A 13,877-nucleotide genomic window follows, 5' to 3' on the forward strand; every position below is an offset into this window, starting at 1 on the left:
TCACTTACCATACCTATACCACTGAAAGTCAAGAGGTTATGATCGTTACTCGCTATTGATCTATTATTTATGATAATTATGTGGCTCCGAATGGTAGCTATAAGTTCATGGAAAGTGCAATATTATTTCTGGACTGATAGGTTTACGGCCGCGTGGGCTGTTCTCAACTTTCGGTTCGAAGTTGTTCTCTTGCTCTGTGGTTCATACTGTTGAGTCCCCCACTTTAAGACTACCGACAATCTGAGATAATGAGAGTTTTAAAAAACCAAGAAAGGTATGTTGTTGGAACATTTAATTCATGACAAAACAAAACGTTACATGACCACGTGAATGGAACGTTTCGTTTTGTCATAAATGAAACGTTCCAATAACACAACTTTGATCCTGGATTTAGGAACGTTGGTAGTCTATTTCTGTTTGGATTCCGAGAAAATCAGGTCTTAAAAAGGAGAAAATATGAAAAAAGGGGTTACTTAGCAGAGATTCTGAACACATCAAGGTCTTTAAAGGGAGTTGAGTATTAAAACCGAGCGGTCTTAAACAAGGGTGGTTCCATGTACCGGTTTAGAAAAACACCTGTGCGTGTGGCCTTGCGCCATCCCTGAGTAAGGCCCCCCCAAAAAATAGGTGTGGTTACGGTAACATAGCCCAAAAAAATAGGGTAGGTAGGTAGGCAATTATTTTTTTTTTTTTAACTTTTTTTTCTAATGTGTACAAATTAAACCTACTTGACAGGGAAATAAGTGTGCGACTCGGGCGCTTTCGCTTTCATTGCGTTTTTTGCACTCGTTTTTTTAAAAAAAAAAAAATTTTTTTGACAAATGTAATAAAAAGTTATAGGATCGGCCCCTAAAAATAGGGTAGGTCGGGTTACCGTAACCACACCTATTTTTTTTTTAGGCCTAATGAGTTTTCACTACCGCTGATGACTTGCTCTTAACTGTTTAAAGGTCCACTCCGCCTATTGAAAACAGTTCGCATCACTGTCTCAGATCTGGTTAGGCTTTTACATGGTACAAGACCATCCCTCCATTTGGACACATACCAAGAACCAGGACCCTAACTGCTTACTGTGGGGAGTTTTATAATAATAATAATAATAATAATAACAGGCATTTATAAAGCGCCTTATCAAAAGTTCAAAGCGCGGGACAACAATACATGTATACAAAAATCATACAATCACTGTCAGATTCAAACAACACATCATGCACATCTCACATCCCCAGACTCTATACTAAGGAACTATCCGTAGTGTTGTTGGAACAAGTGAGTTTTCAAATTGGACTTAAAAGATGAAATTTTTTTTCAAATTTTTGATGAATTAATTTCCGAAAAAAAGCACCTTTTAAGAGACTTTTACGAAATTAATCCTTTAAATGTGACCCTCCACCACGAAATGAGTCGCATGTCACCTCACGCGGTTCTGCGCTAGGCATAATATAAGTCCGGGGGTGTCTTGTAACAGTGTGAGGGTCACCATAGTCACAGGCTTATAACTCGAAAAGTGTTCACTCTTTTCTAAAACGGTTTTCACCACTGGATAGAGAATTAAAAACTCTTTAAGAAAATGTAAAAATATGAAAATCATGAAAAGGTGACATGCGACTCATTCCGTGGTGGAGGGTCACAAATACAAATACTACTGTGCACAGAGGTCACCTAGGCTGTTCTTTTTTGGTATGTGACTAAATGGATGCATTTTCTTATCCCAAGTTAACGCCTGCCCAGATCTGAGACGGTGAGGCGAATTGTTTTAACGAAAGGTAATGGGCCTTTAAACGTTGTCTTTTCGTAATCACCACTTTAAAGGCTTGGGGTGGCTAACATCGACTTGTTTATGTAACTTTGCTAACATCGACTTGTTTATGTAACTTTGCTAACATCGACTTGTTTATGTAACTTTGCTAACATCGACTTAATTATGTAACTTCAAACAATCAAATGGCACATGCAAATATCCTGAAATAAGTGTGACAGACAAAAACAAGTAAAATACAAACGATCCTTTCTCCTTTGCGTGAGGTATGATCAGATTATTTTGTTTTGTCCGTTTGTAGCAACGCTATAAAACCCATGCACGCTTTCTAGAGCGACCGTGCTCATTTCGTTGCAGGAAAACGTCCCTTATATAACCCGAGGGCAGATATTAGAGGGCCTCGGCCAGTGATCTAATTGCACAGACAGCGACCTCGGTGATTTAGTCAGAAGAGTGTGACCTGGTTTATCCAAAAGCCTTGGTTTGTTCGGAAGAAAACAAACTGTTTACTGTTGACGATACCAAAAGTAGGTCATGTCATTTATTTTATGTCCTGAAAATCCGCTCAACGCACAGAAACACCTGAACAATGGCAATATTAATTAGTAAAGCGGTGAAGAGTCATTGACCTATTATAACAATTATTTGCTTGGCGCAAAGCATATATTTTTATGTAATGGTTTAAAAATAAATATGTTAAGTGCCTATAAAGCTGCCTAAAACGTGCTGTTGTAAAATTGTTATTATGTTTTAAAATAAACTTCTCGAAGTGCGTCACAAGTTTATGTCCGCGATAGGTTGAGGATCTTGTCAGAGTGTGTGGTGATTTTATATTTATGGGGTCTGGGGCGTGTGTATTTGTGTTTGTGTATGTGTGGTTGTGTATATATTCGCGCGCGCGCGTGTGTGTATGTGTGTGTGTGTGTGTGTTTGTGTATGTGTGTGTGTGTGTGTGTGTGTGTGTGTGTGTGTGCTAGTGTAAGTGTGTGTGTGTGTGTCTGTCTGTCTGTTGTCTGTTTGTGCCTGTGCCTGTTCCTGTGTCTATGTGTATGTCTGTCTGTTTGTGTGTGTGTCTGTGCGGGGTGGGGGTGGATAAGGAGAAAAGAAGCATAGAAAAGGGGGCGCGAAAAAAATAAAGGGCTCTCAGTTTGAGGAGTAAAACAAATGGGAAAAGATGAAAAAGGTAAGATAGATCAGACATATATAACATGGAACACCTGTAACGTTACAGAGTACAGGTCAGCTTACCCTGTCAGAAGCAATTTCACTCGCGAACTTGATCTCTATCACTGTCGTTGACAGACGAAAAATACGGATGTAAAATTGTCAGCAAGACAAAAACAATAATAATAATGCACATCAGAGCTCATTTCCACCTTCTCAGAACCCAACATACAATGGATGAAAATAGAAAAAAATGCTTTATGCCTTATTTCCCTCTTCTTCTAAACTTGGCCAAACAATGATTGCAACAAATTTCAAACCCAAATTAAAGCATTAATTCCTGTGTCATTTCATTAAAACTGTATATATGCCAGTTAAGGCCGTTCACTTAACCTTCAGGATCACCTTTTGGTTAATTTGTTTCTTTTACTTGGATTACGTGACCGCCACTCAAGTAAGGGCACCCTCATAATCGACCAGACAAAAACGGAAGAGCCGAATGATATGAAAAATCGACCAAAAAAATCATAATCCCGCTTGGCTGGGCATCGCTGTGGCACCAGAATCATCGCTTAAATATGTAGCGTGTTTACAGGCCCAGCAAATTTGCGTCATGTCAGTGCTTACACGCACATAAAACTTGAGCAGTGTGTGTATCAATCATTTTTATAAAGACATGCAAAGTCATGCATTTTTGGGACTCAAGTGAACAATCCTATGACGAGATTAAAAACTTATTTTGAAAAATTGCATTACATTTTAACAAACACCTGTAACACTCCATAATTTCGCTCGAAGTATCTCTAGTATGTTGGTAAAATATTCTGAAAGTTCCAAAGCAATCCACTAAGTCATTGCTAAAGTGCATCCTTTTTTGTCATGATACCCCTAAAAAATGACGCAAAAAGTACCGTTCTTGATCGCTCTTGCGATCGACACCTGCATCAGTAGGAATAACATAGCACGCGAAATACGCAAGGTAGCAAAACAAAACAATCTGTTCAGGGTAGATAATTGGTTTGACTTTCTCGTATGTCAAAGTTTGAAAGTTTTGCCTATTGTGACTTTTTTGTCGATTTTTCATTCGGCTCTTGCGTTTTTGTCTGGTCGATTTTGAGGGTACCCTTACTTGAGCGGCGGTCACGTGATCCATGTAAAAGAAATATTTAATCCAAAAGGTGATCCTGAAGGTTAAGTGAACGGCCTTCACTAGCATATACAGTTTTAATGAAATGACACGGGGATTAATGCTTTAATTTGGGTTTGAAATTTGTTGCAATAATTGTTTGGCCAAGTTTATTTTTTATAGACCGGATGTATAAAACACCGGATGTATGAAAGTCTGGATGTATGAAAGGGGTAGGCAGGGTCCCGGCAGAAGCTACTCTTTGTTATTACTTAGAATTTTCCGATGAAAATCGGATGTATAAAAGTCCGGTTGTATGAAAGCAAATCTCTGGTCCCGAGCAGCACAAATGCGTAGTTGCAAGACCGGTTGTAAGAAAACGAAAGTAGACCCAAGTCACCAAAGTGTGGTAAGAGTAATTTCCCTTCACCCCTTTTCCCGATAAATGGGGTAGACAGGTCCGAGGAGAACATTTACCTCCAAAATCTCTGTGGCCATTTTGAGCGGGTGGTGTCCACAAAGGTAGTCTAAATGAGGATGCCCTGAAAACTTCCCCACCAACTGATTTTTATCCAGATTCTATAGCTGTCAACGAGTTGTTCTGTTTAATTTGTTTCTCCATTCAATCATTTTTTTTTAACCTGTTACAAATTCGTCACGAAGACCCATAAAAGCCCAGAAGTCATTTTTGTTACATTTATAACCAGAGACATTGGTCATGGATGTGAATCAGTTGTTATCTTTTTATGTTTTTTTTTATGTTGTTGTATTTTATGTTGTTGTATTTTATTTTGTTGTATTTTATGTTGTTGTTTTTATGTTCTTGTTGTTATTTTTATGTTCTTGTTGTTGTTGTTGATGATTTTATCCATTAAACTGATTTTATGTTTAACTCCATTAATAATCTGTTTTGTTTGTCTATTCAGTCATTTTAGCCTGTTATAAATTTGTCATGACTGAAGAGCCATAATAGCCCAGGAAGGCATTTTTTTGTACAATTAGAACCAGAGGCATTGGTCGTGGGTGTGACTCAGTTGTTTTTTTATGTTGTTGTTGTTGTTTTAATCCATTAAACTGGTTTTAAGTTTAACTCACTTTTTTGTATTCAGTGCGCGCGCGTGTGTGTGTGTGTTATAAATGTGTGCGTTTTGGAGAGAGAGAGAGAGAGAGAGAGAGAGAGAGAGAGAGAGAGAGAGAGAGAGAGAGAGAGAGAGAGAGAGAGAGAGAGAGAGAGAGAGAGAGAGAACTCAGAAAATGTTATTTGCTACGCCAACGGTCATTACAAAGCTTCCACGACCAAAAACATTGTCAAAAGCGCAAAAGGGTTGTGGAGGGAACACACACAATACAGTTGAGCCACACACAAACACACACACGTGCGCGCAAGCACACACACACACACAGTTGCTCTTTCTATCGGTTGTCCTGACTGTGTCAGTGTATGTAAGTACATGTACTTTTCCACTTGTTATTCACAACCCTTTTCTTCTAACAAGGATATGTATCAAAACATTTAAACATAAAAAAACAAATAAATACAAAAATGATATGAAAAAAACCCTACTTTTATCAAGTAACAGACGCGTGGCCGGATGTATGAAAGTCAATCCACAATATTTTCATACATCCGGTTAACCGGATTTAGTAAAGACCGGATGTATGAAAGACAAAAAGTGGGTCCCGACGACTTTCTTACATCCGGTCTCGACTGTATTTGTTTCTATTTTTTGTAGCTCGTGGAATTTGTTTGCCTTGGGGTTAGGAGAGTGGGGTTGGGGTGGAGGGGGTGGGGGGTGAGGGGGGGGAAGAAGGGAGGGCTTTGTCTGCTGCTGACATCATTTTCCTCAGAAAGACGGATGCGACTGAAAAAAAGCAGGGCTGATGAGCACGAACCGAAAGTGGGTGCCACCCAAACGTGGGGGGGTTGGGGGGGGGGAAATAAACCGCGGGTTCTGATTCGTTCAAATCCCAACAAATCTCAGTTTCAACCATCCTAGCTCTGCGGATGGTTTCCGTGTGGGTGGTCACTTTAAATTTCTCGTGCACCTCAAGCTCGGGTGTCTGCTCTGGTGCTTGCTAGCTTCCTGGCTCACTTCAGTGCTTGCTTGCTTGTATGAGTGATTGCCGGCTTGCTTGCTAGCTTGCTCTCCTGTTTGCTTGCCTGTTTCAGTGCTTGTCCGCTTGCTGGATTAAACTCCTCGCCTGTGTCTGCTTGTTTCGCAGCGTTACCGCTTTCTTGATCTTGGCTGCTTGTTTGAATTCATATGTCCACTGTGGGTGAAATCCATACCAACATGTCTTGAGGAAGACTACATGCTGTATGTCGTGAAATATGATATAAAATTATTCATGCTCCAAGGCGTTTTACTATTTCCGTGTTCCGTTTTGATCTGAAATATGTAAATGTTTAGTCCTGCAGGTTTTTTTCTTACTGTATCAAAATAGGAACGTAAAAACTTCTACTATGTACTACTATCCACACATGCGGGCTGCATCTATCAGTCTATCTAAAGTATGGGGGGGGGGGGGGTGGTAGGAGGTGAGAGAAGAGTGAGGGGTAAGAGGGGGGGGGGGGGGCTACTAGGTATGTTTGTTAGGAAAAACGACGCAGCAGCTTGTACAGATAACCGCAGGTATATAAATTAAAGGTATTTACAGCCCGGAGCTAATGACATGATGATGTAGTTTCCTCACTACATCACCACCCCCCTCCCCCTCCTCCTCCCCCTCCGAGCCTTTCGCTGTCCTCTCTGTCACTCCCCCTGTCGAGTGGCCAGCGGCAAGTGTTTAGATAAACTGACGGAACTGGTACGAAACTTGACAGTGAACCAGGATGTGATTTGAACTGCAATGGCCTTGTGTGGCCTTTTAATGTATACTGTTCAAAAAAAGAAACGCATAGCTTGTAATATTTGGTTAATTTAGTTATATGGCTACAAGGATATCCACCAAACTGCAGAAAATGTTTATCTGGTCGTCGACCTTTCGTCCATTGCCACAAGTGAGCTCTGCACGTGACGCATGCGTTATCAGTGGCTACAATGTCAAAATTGCTCATTTGGCATGACCACTCGTCATGCTTCAGTGTAATCTCGTGAAACTCGGGGAATATTGAGCTCTCACCATGTCTTCCAAAACCCATAAAAGCGGATTGTTCGCCACAAAGAAATCAGACGACAATTCAGCGACGAAAGATGGCCCGATTGAGCAGAGAAGACCGCCAAATTGCATTGGGTCGTTTACAAGCAGGCCAAAGTCAAAGTGCAATCGCCAGGCACTTCCACGTGTCCCAGAGCACCATCAGTAGACTGTGGGTCAGGTTTCAAGCCACTGGCTCCGTTGCTGACTTGCCACGAGCGGGAAGACCAAGGGCGACAACTGCTGCTCACGACCGCTTCATACGGCTCCGCCACCTCCGGAATCGTTTCCTGTCGGCCTCATCTTCTGTCCAGGCTCTCCCCGGGCCACACCGATTATCGGACCAGACCGTGCGGAACCGCCTGCATGAAGCTGGTTTGAGAGCTCGCAGACCTCACAGAGGAGCTGTCCTCACCCGCCGCCATCGCCAGAACCGAGTGCAGTGGGGCAACCAGCACCTTCGCTGGACCGTCCGGAATCACTGGAGACACGTGTGGTTCAGCGACGAGTCCTACTTCCTGCTCCAGCGACATGATGGTCGGAGGAGGGTCTACCGGAGAGTAAACGAACGTTACGCGCCCAACTGTGTGGATGAGGCACCCGTTCATGGTGGTGGAGGCGTCATGGTGTGGGGGGCGATCAATACCGCTGGAAGGAGCACCCTGGTGCACGTCCAAGGGCGCATAACTGCCCAGCGATACGTGGAGGAAATTCTGCGCCCACACGCCCTTCCTCTTCTGGCTGACCAGGATGCCATATTCCAGCAGGACAACGCTCGCCCGCACACAGCACGACTCACCACCCAGTTCCTCACCGACCACCATGTCCAGGTGCTTCCCTGGCCATCCATGTCGCCAGACATGAACCCGATAGAACACCTCTGGGATGAATTGGACAGACGTGTGCGCAGGCGAGAAGAAGCGCCGGCAAATCACCGCGATCTATTGCAGGCACTTCAGGAGGAGTGGGACACCATCCCACAGCAAGATATCCGGCATCTGATCCAGTCCATGCCCAGAAGGTGCCGGGCAGTTGTTGCTGCTCAAGGCAGTCACACCCCCTACTGACTTCACAGCCTCGGCACCCAATCGTATTGATTGACTGATTGATTTGAAGATGCAAATGAACTGTGTGTGCATTCAACTGTGTCCATACCAAATTTCAAACAAATAATCTAAATATTGGATTTTCTGTTAATTTTTTCGAAAAATAAAACAAATTTGGCAAGTAGCAACTATGCGTTTCTTTTTTTGAACAGTATAGAACTAACAAGCCGTGCAACCTTCTTTCTTCTCTTGTAGACCGTTCGTATTCACTACCACAAGTGGGGTTTTCCTGCGAGATAAAAGGTAGAGAGGTATTCCCATAACCATATCTGATCGTAGGTAAGCTAGATGTTAAGAGATCTCAACTTTTCTAGAGCCAGCTTCATGAGGGCGGTGCCCATCTCCTCTCCCTCGCTGCCTTTGCCTTCCCTAGAGCCAGCTTCATGAGGGCGGTGCCCATCTCCTCTCCCTCCTTGCCTTTGCCTTCCCTAGAGCCAGCTTCATGAGGGCGGTGCCCATCTCCTCTCCCTCCCTGCCTTTGCCTTCCCCGGTACTGAATAGGTTTAGGTATAAAGGAAAGAATGAAAAGAAAACAAAAAGAAGAAAAAACATCAGAAGAGAAAAAAAACAATCTTCTCCTTCTTCATCTTTCCTCCTCCTTTTCCTCCTCCTCCTTCTCCTCCTCCTCCTTCTCCTCCTCTTCCTCCTTCTCCTCCTCCTCTCCTCCTCCTCTCCTCCTCTAGCTCTCCTCCTCCTCATCCTCCTCATCCTCCTCATCCTCCTCCTCTAGCTCTCCTCATCCTCCTCCTCTAGCTCTCCTCCTCCTCATCCTCCTCATCCTCCTCATCCTCCTCCTCTAGCTCTCCTCATCCTCCTCATCCTCATCTTCATCCTCCTCATCCTCATCCTCCTCCGCCTCCTCCTCCTCCAGTTCCAGCTGGATGGACTGCGACGGCAAACTCGGTTATGCATTTGTCCCAGGTGGGGTACGAATCCACGACCTCAAACGTGACAGGCAAGCGTTCTAACCACTGTGCCAATCCGGCTCTCACCCACGAAATCCAAGATGTTAAAACCACTGTTTCCCCTTATGTTACTTAAAGGCACAGTCCTTCCCGTACAGACAGTACTGCTTACTAACTTTCATTCGATTTATCAAGACTTTGACGTGGGATAAGAACATGTTTTCACTTTGATGAACACCACAAATCTACAGGCTGGCTGCTTTATGTTCAGAGTGGCAATGTATAAAAAGTGAATGGTTTTTTTTATGTTTCTAAATGAAAGGTCGGCCGTATCCCTATGTAAAGGTATGGCCAAAACTGAGATGTGAGATTGTTTAAACGTTAAGGACCATTTCTTTGAATAAGGAACGATGGCCTTGTCGAAACCAGTAACTACAAATCAGCATTAGCTAAACTTGTAACTCTTGTTGATGGTTTTTTTCTTGCCATGGAAAACCATACAACCGTGAAACAAAAAGAGCTGAACATTCATGAATGTAAACGGAACAGGCTATGTCATTTTTGTGTGCGACAATTCTGTGTGTTGTGATCAAGTTACAGGTTATACGCAGATCATGATTTGCCATTCACCTGGCCTGGAGCCAACTACCGTGTGACTGTCCACTCTGTCTGTCTGTCTGTCTGTCTGTCTCTCTGTCTGTCTCTGTCTCTCTCTCTCTCTCTCTCTCCCTCTCTCTCTCTCTCTCTTTCTCTCTCTCTCTCTCTCTCTCTTTCAGATTTTTAATGTCCAAAGTCATTAATTAATTTTTAAGCCACCAAGCTGAAATGCAATACCGAAGTCCGGGCTTCGTCGGAGATTACTTGACCAAAATTTCAACCAATTTGGTTGAAAAATGAGAGCGTGACAGTGCCGCCTCAACTTTCACGAAAAGCCGGATATGACGTCATCAAAGACATTTATCAAAAAAATGAAAACAATATCTGAGGATAACATACCCAGGAACTCTCATGTCAAATTTCATAAAGATCGGTCCTGTAGTTCAGTCTGAATCGCTCTACACACACACACAGACAGACACACACACATACACCACGACCCTCGTCTCGATTCCCCCCTCTATGTTAAAACATTTAGTCAAAACTTGACTAAATGTAACAAGTCGCGTAAGGCGAAAATACAATATTTAGTCAAGTAGCTGCCATTTTTCAGCAAGACCGTATACTCGTAGCATCGTCAGTCCACCGCTCATGGCAAAGGCAGTGAAATTGACAAGAAGAGCGGGGTAGTAGTTGCGCTAAGAAGGATAGCACGCTTTTCTGTACCTCTCTTTGTTTTAACTTTCTGAGCGTGATTTTAATCCAAACATATCATATCTATATGTTTTTGGAATCAGGAACCAACAAGGAATAAGATGAAAGTGTTTTTAAATTGATTTGGACAATTTAATTTTGATAATAATTTTTATATATTTAATTTTCAGAGCTTGTTTTTAATCCGAATATAACATATTTATATGTTTTTGGAATCAGCAAATGATGGAGAATAAGATAAACGTAAATTTGGATCGTTTTATAAATTTTTATTTTTTTTTACAATTTTCAGATTTTTAATGACCAAAGTCATTAATTAATTTTTAAGCCACCAAGCTGAAATGCAATACCGAACCCCGGGCTTCGTCGAAGATTACTTGACCAAAATTTCAACCAATTTGGTTGAAAAATGAGGGCGTGACAGTGCCGCCTCAACTTTCACGAAAAGCCGGATATGACGTCATCAAATACATTTATCAAAAAAATGAAAAAAACGTTCGGGGATTTCATACCCAGGAACTCTCATGTCAAATTTCATAAAGATCGGTCCGCGCAGTAGTTTAGTCTGAATCGCTCTACACACACACACACACAGACAGACAAACACACATACACCACGACCCTCGTCTCGATTCCCCCCTCTATGTTAAAACATTTAGTCAAAACTTGACTAAATGTAAAAAGTGCGACGGACTCTGCTCTGTGCTGAAACACTGGCAAGTTCAAAACACGAGAAAAACGATTTCGTTATGCGGGCAGCCACAGGGGATGTAGGGCTAATGTATTTTTCAAATGGTTGTAAAATAAGTCTTGTATTTATCACCGTACTCAGGCCCTGTTCTTTTTTTCGTCACACCTAAAACCGTTATTTCTTGTGAGCGGCCCTGCATTAGTATGCGGTCTTGGTGAAAAATTGCAGTGCGTTCAGTTTTATTCTGTGGGTTCGACGGCTTGACTAAATGTATATATAGTAATTTCGCCTTACGCGACTTGTTTCTTCTTCCTCCTTTCTTTCTCTATGTTTGTGTCTCTGTCTCTCTTTCATCTTCCTCCTCCTCCTCTTCCAATTCCCTCTCCTCCTCCTCCTCCCCTCCTCCTCTGCCTCCTCCTCTTTCTCTTCCCCATATTCCTCCCCCTCCTCCTCCTCCTCATCCTCCTCCTCCTCCTTCGCTATTCCTCCTATTCTATTCCTCCTCCTCCTCATATCATCATCACCATCATCATCATCATCACCATCATCATCATCATCATCATCATCATCATCATCATCATCCTCCGCCTCCCCTTCCTTCTTCTCTTTCTATAGTGTCTACGTGACCATAACAAATTAAACTGTCCCAAACAACCGAGCACACCCAGTCCTCGCAAACCGGCGCGGTTGGCCTAGTGGTAAGGCGTCCGCCCCGTGATCGGGAGGTCGTGGGTTCGAACCCCGGCCGGGTCATACCTAAGACTTTAAAATTGGCAATCTAGTGGCTGCTCCGCCTGGCGTCTGGCATTATGGGGTTAGTGCTAGGACCGGTTGGTCCGGTGTCAGAATATTAATGTGACTGGGTGAGACATGAAGCCTGTGCTGCGACTTCTGTCTTGTGTGTGGCGCACGTTATATGTCAAAGCAGCACCGTCCTGATATGGCCCTTCGTGGTCGGCTGGGCGTTAAGCAAACAAACAAACAAACAAACAAACAAACAAGTCCTCGCAAGAGCGAGTTTATCAGTCAAGTCGTTATTCGGCTATCCCTCGTTCTTTCTTTTTTCTTGGTTAGAATTTGGGAAGCTCACAGGCACTCGTGATCATGATAACACACCTGATAAGAAGATCACTGGCTGGTGTTACCTTTCAAAACATTGAGGAGAAGACCTTACCTCCACAATTTGCCTTCAAACGGCTTTGTCGAGGAGGGGATTTTAGAAGAGAAAGCAGGTGCTGCTTTACCGTGCACGTCATATATCTCAACCACCTACGCACGATAAAGAACCCAAGCTCACTGCAATTGCAAAAGTCTCACGGCATGGAAAACACACACACACACACACACACACACACACACACACACACACACACACACACACACACACACACACACACACACACACACACAGGTATTAAAAGGGAGATTTCACTGTACGATGCACTTGCTTCGCTCCTTGTGTCCATGTTTTTTCTCGCACTATTTGTATGCGTATGTTTGTCGTCTTTACGTTCTCTTTGGAAAATGTTTGTAACGTACCCAGCTGAAAACTCTGATGTGTCTTTGTCTTCTTTCATTGCCTTTTGCTTCTTAAAGGGCTTGATATCCAAAGCCACAACTGATAACTGAAGAGGTGGGAAGGTGCTTAACCGAGAAACTTGCTGCTTAGATAGGTATTAGGGTAAGGATACACTGCGCTGGTGAATCCGTACACATGACATTAAAGGAAAAAGTCACTGCACTCTCGGGTGATACAAACACGCGAAAGGTTACCGTCCACGGACTAACACACTTGCTATTGCAGCAAAGACTCGGAAAGGGTCGAGGAGAGAGAGAGAGAGAGAGAGAGAGAGAGAGAGAGAGAGAGAGAGAGAGAGAGAGAGAGAGAGAGAGAGAGAGAGAGAGAGAGAGAGAGAGCGAGAGACACAGAGAGAGAGAGAGAGACAGAGAGAGAGAGAGAGAGAGAGAGATTGAATTGAATTGAACTTTATTTTACAAGGATTTAGATTTAAGGCTACGCCTTTTCTTACAATCTGTCCTTGAGAGAGAGAGAGAGAGAGAGAGAGCAGCCCCTGACTTCGAAAATCTGTCTGCTGTCTTTATTCCCTCTATCTTCTTGACTGAGTTTGTTCTATAAACTGCCTGTATTTTTTTTAACTCTGCATAACAATAATTGCGACACTTTCTGTAACTCAGCTCAGGAAAATCAACATAGACAACAAATTAACAATAGTAACCATGTTCAACTGAAACTCTGGTGGTGATTGTAACAATAACATTTTTCTGTGCACGCGAAGTCATCACTTTTGTTTTAAGAAAGTCCTTACAAATAATTTCTATGTTTAAACATTTAATTTGAAATACCTTTTGCATATAGGCATAGGATCTTGAAAGTTTCAAAGAAATCATCCTGGTCATTGGTTGACAAAAAATATAGGTACACCTCAAAATTGACTAAAACATCTCCCGTTTTGGAAATCGATACGGAGTACGTCGGAATGGCGTAACAAAGGAAGTACACAAGATGGCCATACATAATAACCTGTTCTGGATAGATCATTAATTGGACTTTATTCCCGAATGCAAATGTCAAAGTTGCCGAGTTTTGCCTACTCTGAATGTTCGTCCATGTTTAAATTGGAACCTTATGTTTTTGTCGTGTCGATTTGGGGAATAG

At 42.7% G+C, this 13,877-nt stretch overlaps 1 protein-coding gene across 1 annotated transcript; it reads right to left on the reverse strand.

Annotated features, from left to right (window-relative positions):
* Positions 1-9,089: 9,089 nt before the first annotated feature.
* LOC138961253 (acidic leucine-rich nuclear phosphoprotein 32 family member B-like) lies at positions 9,090-12,456 on the reverse strand. Its single transcript, XM_070332855.1, has 3 exons — positions 12,445-12,456; positions 11,612-11,809; positions 9,090-9,179 (listed from the first exon to the last, which is right to left on the reverse strand). Exons 1-3 carry the CDS (start codon positions 12,454-12,456, stop codon positions 9,090-9,092), a joined length of 300 nt encoding a protein of 99 aa, XP_070188956.1.
* Positions 12,457-13,877: the final 1,421 nt, after the last annotated feature.

This window comes from Littorina saxatilis, linkage group LG3 (assembly GCF_037325665.1).
Source record: "Littorina saxatilis isolate snail1 linkage group LG3, US_GU_Lsax_2.0, whole genome shotgun sequence".
Lineage (NCBI taxonomy): Eukaryota > Metazoa > Mollusca > Gastropoda > Littorinimorpha > Littorinidae > Littorina > Littorina saxatilis.